At 28.8% G+C, this 6,188-nt stretch overlaps 1 protein-coding gene across 1 annotated transcript; it reads right to left on the bottom strand.

The window, feature by feature from the left end:
* Window positions 1-828: 828 nt before the first annotated feature.
* On the bottom strand, window positions 829-4,318 carry LOC102679094 (ras-related protein Rap-2a). Its single transcript, XM_006609075.2, has one exon. The coding sequence runs from the start codon at window positions 4,193-4,195 to the stop codon at window positions 3,650-3,652; it is 546 nt and encodes a 181-aa protein (XP_006609138.1). The 5' UTR covers window positions 4,196-4,318; the 3' UTR covers window positions 829-3,649.
* Window positions 4,319-6,188: the final 1,870 nt, after the last annotated feature.

Here is a 6,188-nt window from a genome sequence, read left to right as displayed (position 1 = left end):
TTATTATTATTATTATTATTATTATTATTATTATTATTATTATTATTATTATTATTATAATATAATTCGACGCTATAATATTTACAGATTCTTCACATTGTAAAAAATATAACGTATTTCGTACTCAATATTATACGCAGGTAGTACTGAAAGGCCGATATATATCTAAATCGTGGTGTTTTTCGAATTAATGTGACCCAGTTGCGTAACAAATCTGCATGTATACATATATATTGTATGTATATATATATATATATATATTTATATATTTATATTTATATATTTATATCATTTATTTATTTATTCATTTATTTATATCTAATTATAAAATCGTATGCGAATCGTTTGTAGATGGTGAATTTTTGTGCTTTCTTTGCTTAATTTTTTTTTCTTTTTCTTTTATACAAAAGAAAGTTCAAAATGACTAAAAAATTTGCTGGCCAAAAAACAAGGAAGGAAACGTACCTGGTCCTTGACAGTTGATATGCTCATTCAGACGAAGCTCGATTTTTTTTTCTTAATGTGCGATAGCTTTCCAAGTAGAGAACAGTTTTTTTTATCATTATTATTACTTTCTTTTTTTTTGGGTTTCTTTTCTTCTTTTAAATATACAAAAATTTTCAGCGTATTCTTTAGAAAAATATTGTTAAAACGCGATCCCGCACTAGAGAAACGTGTTACATTTAGAAGCGATACAAATATAGAAACTTCTTTTTTTCTTTATTCCGTTTTCGTGCATTAATGTGTATGTATAATACTTAGAAAGCTATCCTGCGGGCAGTCAATGAGCGTTCTTATTTTTCTTTCTTTTATTCCCTCATATTATACTTTCTTTCCTTTGTTCTTTTTTCTTTTTTTTTCTTTTTTTTCTTTTTGTCAATTTATGGTTTTTGCAAAGCACAAAAAAACTCAGGAGGGCGAAAAAAACATAACGATAATAGGAGCGAGAGCGATTACACATTTCACAAAGAGGCCCTTTGATTCGCCGTTAAAAGGCTTCTATACGCGGTCATTATCATCATCTTTTAATAGAAAAACTGCGGTTATAATCTACGGGATCACAGCGAGACTATGAATTTTCCAAGTGATAAAATACAGGATACGAGTAATTATATCTGTTGCCCTCCATGCTTTTTCCTTTTCTTTTTGTTCTTTGCCTGTTTATACACTCGAGTACAGTAACGAAATATGGATGACCGATTCGCTACGTCGGTAATATACGCTTCATCAATCTTAAACTGACGAAACGTATTAGCACCCTTTATTAGACGAATATGCGAGATTATTTCGAATTCTCTTTTTCTTTTTACATTCAAGTCTTATTCTAATATATATCGTGTATATGATTTTGTTTATAAAATATGAGATTACAAATAATAATATTTTGGAATAAGAATAAAAAATAAAAATAGAAATAACAAATTATCTAATTAATATAATTAAATTTAATCTAAGATTTGAAAATTAAAAATAAATTTTTAAAGAAATCATACAAAGCTAAATGCTTTGTGACGTCATAAAGAAAAACATTCAACCTCGCATATTCGCTGCGAAATGACATTTCTAAAAGTGCACCGACAATTGGAAAGAACGAATTAAGTGTACGATCAATAACTCTTCCCAAGAATTCTATCGTTAGACTCTTTTTTTTTTTTCACTTAACTACCAATGATAGAAATACTGTACATCAGTTCATTTGAAATTTTTCAGCGTTATAATCTTTTGATAGTTCAAACTAGGAAGTGTTATCGGTCGTGTACAATTTAACATTCGTAATCGATCCGAAAGACGGATAATTGAGACGCGAATAAGTAGATATTATACAAACTATAAATACATGTTTTGTTCTTTTTTTATGAAATTGGGATTGATATCCTTCGATAAAATTTATAATAATAAAAATAAAAAAAAAAGAAAAAATAATTGATCGAGCAACCTTCATTTTTGTTAAGGTACGTTGTGCGGCGATTACACAAAAATTAATGACTTCGATGGTGGCGTTAAATAATAATATATCGAGTTAATGTAATGACTGTTATAATATAAAAGCGATATTTAACATCGGATAATATGATTTTTGATCACACGAGAAAAGTTACACACGACCTACTACTACTTATAAGGGAGTCCATTGCTTTTTTTTTTCTTTTTTTTTTTATTATATCTATCCGTTTACATTCATGAACTCAATTATAATCAATTTCGAAAGGAGATTTTTTGTTTATATAAAGCAATGGATATATTGTATGATTATTATGAATACCACATATGTATTTTGCAGTTGAAGGGATCAATGTACCAGCAAGCCTTTGCAAAAAGAAAATATATATTTTAAAGTTTCATTTTCTCTTGCTGGTTTTGTTTAAAATTGGTTATAAAACTTTTTATACAAAGATCTTGTATTTTTGTTTTTACATTTTTACCATATAAATTCTATAATTATGATTGACGTTATGCATTAACATTCTTTTATAAATATTACTACAATCTCCTTTCTTCTTTATTTCTTATGTTTTTCATCATTATACTGTGATTAATTAAAATATTATACGTTGAGTTCTTAAGATAATTCTTATTGAATTATGAAATAAAAATACATACAAATAATATAATACATACAAATAATAGTATGCAATGGAATCATATTATTAAATTCATGAAAAAAACTATTTAAATATCCTAGTCTCAAATATAAAATTCTACCAATTAAAGTGACTATTTTTAGTATTCATCTCAATAAAATGTATTTATATTATTAAAACTGTACAATCAATACCAATACCATTAACGACACACCATTCGAGTCCTTTATAAAATGTATTTTTTACTGCAGCCTCTGACAATTGAGCATAGATAATATATCATTAATAGAAATCATTGCACAATGTATCTAAGACAATCTATCTTCTTCCCAATTCTGTACATGGTAAACAGTATATATATTTAGATGTTTTAAATTCTTTTCACTATTTGAAAATGGCTGACCACCACAGTGATTCCTTCAATATCTGCAAATAATTTGTTTTGATATTTTATTAATCATCTAACCTGTGAGTAATAGAGGTTCATGGATTGGAACAAATATGCAATGGGTGCTTTTTTTAGATTGAGCAGAAAGCTAGATATATTGAGTTTGATATCGCTGTTAACAAATAACAACTACCACAAGGCAGTTCTGTTATCACCCTTGACAATATCTGTATCCTTTCCTATTTCATTTTGTTATTCTTTTTTTTCATTTTTTTTGTCTCGCGAGTATTGGTCCTTTGCTGACGGAGTTACCTCTTTCATTGCTCACTTATAACTACTATTATATATTACAATAATATTACACATAATACTATCCATGTATATTAAAATATTTAACAGCTAGCCAAACAGCAGGCTGTGATTTTCCAATAGAAAAAGAACCAAGAGACGGCATGAGTCTTTGACATATTTGAATTCACAAAAATCCTGGGTATGATCATAATATTAGTCTTACAGATTGGCGAATTCACAGCACAAGCCCAACATTGAGCCTAAGAAAGAGAGCGTAGCCACACCAGATGAATATTAAATTTCATCTAATGTACTGCGATCAGCCACTATATGCATTTCTTTTACCTAATATGGCTTGGTTAGCCTGGTTTAAGATTTTGATTAATTATTAGAGGATGCTGCAACAACAGTAGCTTTTTTTCTCTTTCTCCGGGCTGACGTTCATCTCACGTACAATTTCTGCAAATACATCGTTGACGTTTGTGCGATGTTTTGCAGATGCTTCAACAAATGGACAGCCCCAGAGTTGTGCCAAAGCATTACCTTCAGCAGTATCCACTTCACGTTGATGTTCGAGGTCTAGTTTGTTTGCGACAAGTAATACTGGTACTCTTTCAGTACCTTTGACGCGTGTTATCAATTCCTTCATTGCTTTGATATCTTGGAAAGTCTGATGATTTGTCAGACTATAAACTACGACGAAGCCTTGGCCGTTCTTTATATAAAGATCGCGCATACTCGCGAATTGTTCAGTACCGGCAGTATCAAGAATTTCGAGTACACACGGTGAATTGTCCACTTCGATTTCTTTTCGATAAAAGTCTTCGATCGTTGGATCGTATTTTTCCATAAAACATCCCGAAACAAATTGCACGGTAAGTGCACTCTTGCCTACCCCGCCCGAACCGAGGACGACTACCTTGAACTCGCGCATCTCTTTGGCAGTTCGCCTCCGTCTCCTCTTCTTCCTCGACGTGTCCAGGACCGAGAGGAAGGTTCTCTCTCCCGAATACCTAACTGATTATCGTTGCACGTTTGTTCTTTCTCGAACACAAGAGGATTGATTGCCGCTATTAACTCCGTCTTCGTATTATTGAAACGAATACGATAAAACGAGAACAGTTCTTATTGTCGAACAAAGACATTGAAAATATTACTAAACAATAGATCGTGCACAAGATTTCACCGTGATCGAAATATAGCCGTTATTAAAGCTCAAAGAAGACATGACAGCACCGTATTCACACTCTCTGTCACACCGCAGTCCCCTGGCGACGTTCGCCTGGCCTGCCTCCTTCCTGTCTTTCCTCTACCCCTCACTTCTTCCCTAGGTCTGACGTGCGTGACGCCATCTTATCACACTTGGATTTTCTTCAAAGCTCCTGCGCGAACATTGAGTATTGTTTCTATCCTTTTAATCTATTACAAGCTTACATATATTCAATATATATCTTTCCAGCATTTATTTTATAAGATCCAAAATCAGTTTTAAGACGTGTTTTCAAATTTTCTAGTATTTCTCTTTTTTCCTCTGTTGAACTGTTCTATGATTGGTGAATACCGATTGGGTTGGAAAAGTTGGACGAATCACAGCGCTGGATGAGAAGACTGACGATCGCTCTTTCTTTGTGTATAATTGAACCCAAGGAAAATAGTAAGAGAAGAATCACGGAAACTCCCTTTACCGGATGCAAATGTCATTCCCTTATCTTCCAGACAACACTATCCACGATCTCACGCTTCTAAGCGTTCAGTAAGTTTTATTAATATTCATTCAATATTCAAATATTTTTTTATTCAATAATCATGATTTATTTATTTTTTTTATTTATTATTTATATTTATTTTTATTAACAAATCATTGAAAATTGTTTCTTAAGTATTTATAAATTATTATTTTTTATTAATAAAAATTATTTGAATTATATTTCATTATATATATTATGATTAAATAAAAATGTAATATTTTTATTAATTCATTAAATGATTTATTAGGTATAAATTATTATTGATAATAATGTTATTAATTTTAATTAATATTTTTATAAATAGACAATTATATTATATAATTTTAAGTTACGGAATTAAATTAAAAACTACTATTTGTTAGTCAGTTTAATTATAAAGTTTATAAACTATATAAAATTTCTTATCATTTTTTCAAGATTATATAAATTTACATATATGATATAATTATATACAAATTCTTAAAATAGATTAATAGAAAATAATTTAGAAAGAAACTTATATAATATTAAAATCTATTTTTTATTAAATTTATTTTTTTATATATTTTTAGTATTAAGTTTTCTTTTTTTTTTAATTATATTGAGAAATGAAATAGTAAAAAATAGAAGAGAAAAAGAAGGAAGAAAATGAAGAAATATAATATATAAATTTCATGTTTCGTGTTCCACCGTCAAAGGGCGTAACCATGCATTAGTGTGCCATGTAAATACGTCATTCCAGCAGTCATGGCGCTGACGACCTTGTGGTATGCGAACGTAGATACATGTGAGACACAATGACATCATCCGATGAAAGTGTACATAACTGAATAATGCATCATTTTAGGTATACGTATTTAGTGATGATAATTAGTTACTCATAATTAATTTTTATTATTTTTTTAATATTATGTCTTTTAATTTTAGTCGAATTTTTTATACAAAAAAAAAACAAAAAATTATTTAATAATACTGATTTAATTTAGAATAATAAGTAATAATAAGTAAATAATAATTAGTAATACTAACACATACTAAAATGTTTTATTTACAAAATAATATATTATACTTTACTAAAAGTTTATATAAATTTACAATATGTTACGTTACTATTTAAATATAAATATTATAACCATTAGTGCTAATAAATAAAAAGATTATTAAGAACTAGAACAATGAAAATTTTAATTATACGAATAA

Source organism: Apis dorsata, unplaced genomic scaffold, assembly GCF_000469605.1.
Source record: "Apis dorsata unplaced genomic scaffold, Apis dorsata 1.3 scaffold_52, whole genome shotgun sequence".
Taxonomy (NCBI): Eukaryota; Metazoa; Arthropoda; class Insecta; order Hymenoptera; family Apidae; genus Apis; species Apis dorsata.
This window is presented reverse-complemented; position numbering and strand designations above follow the sequence as displayed.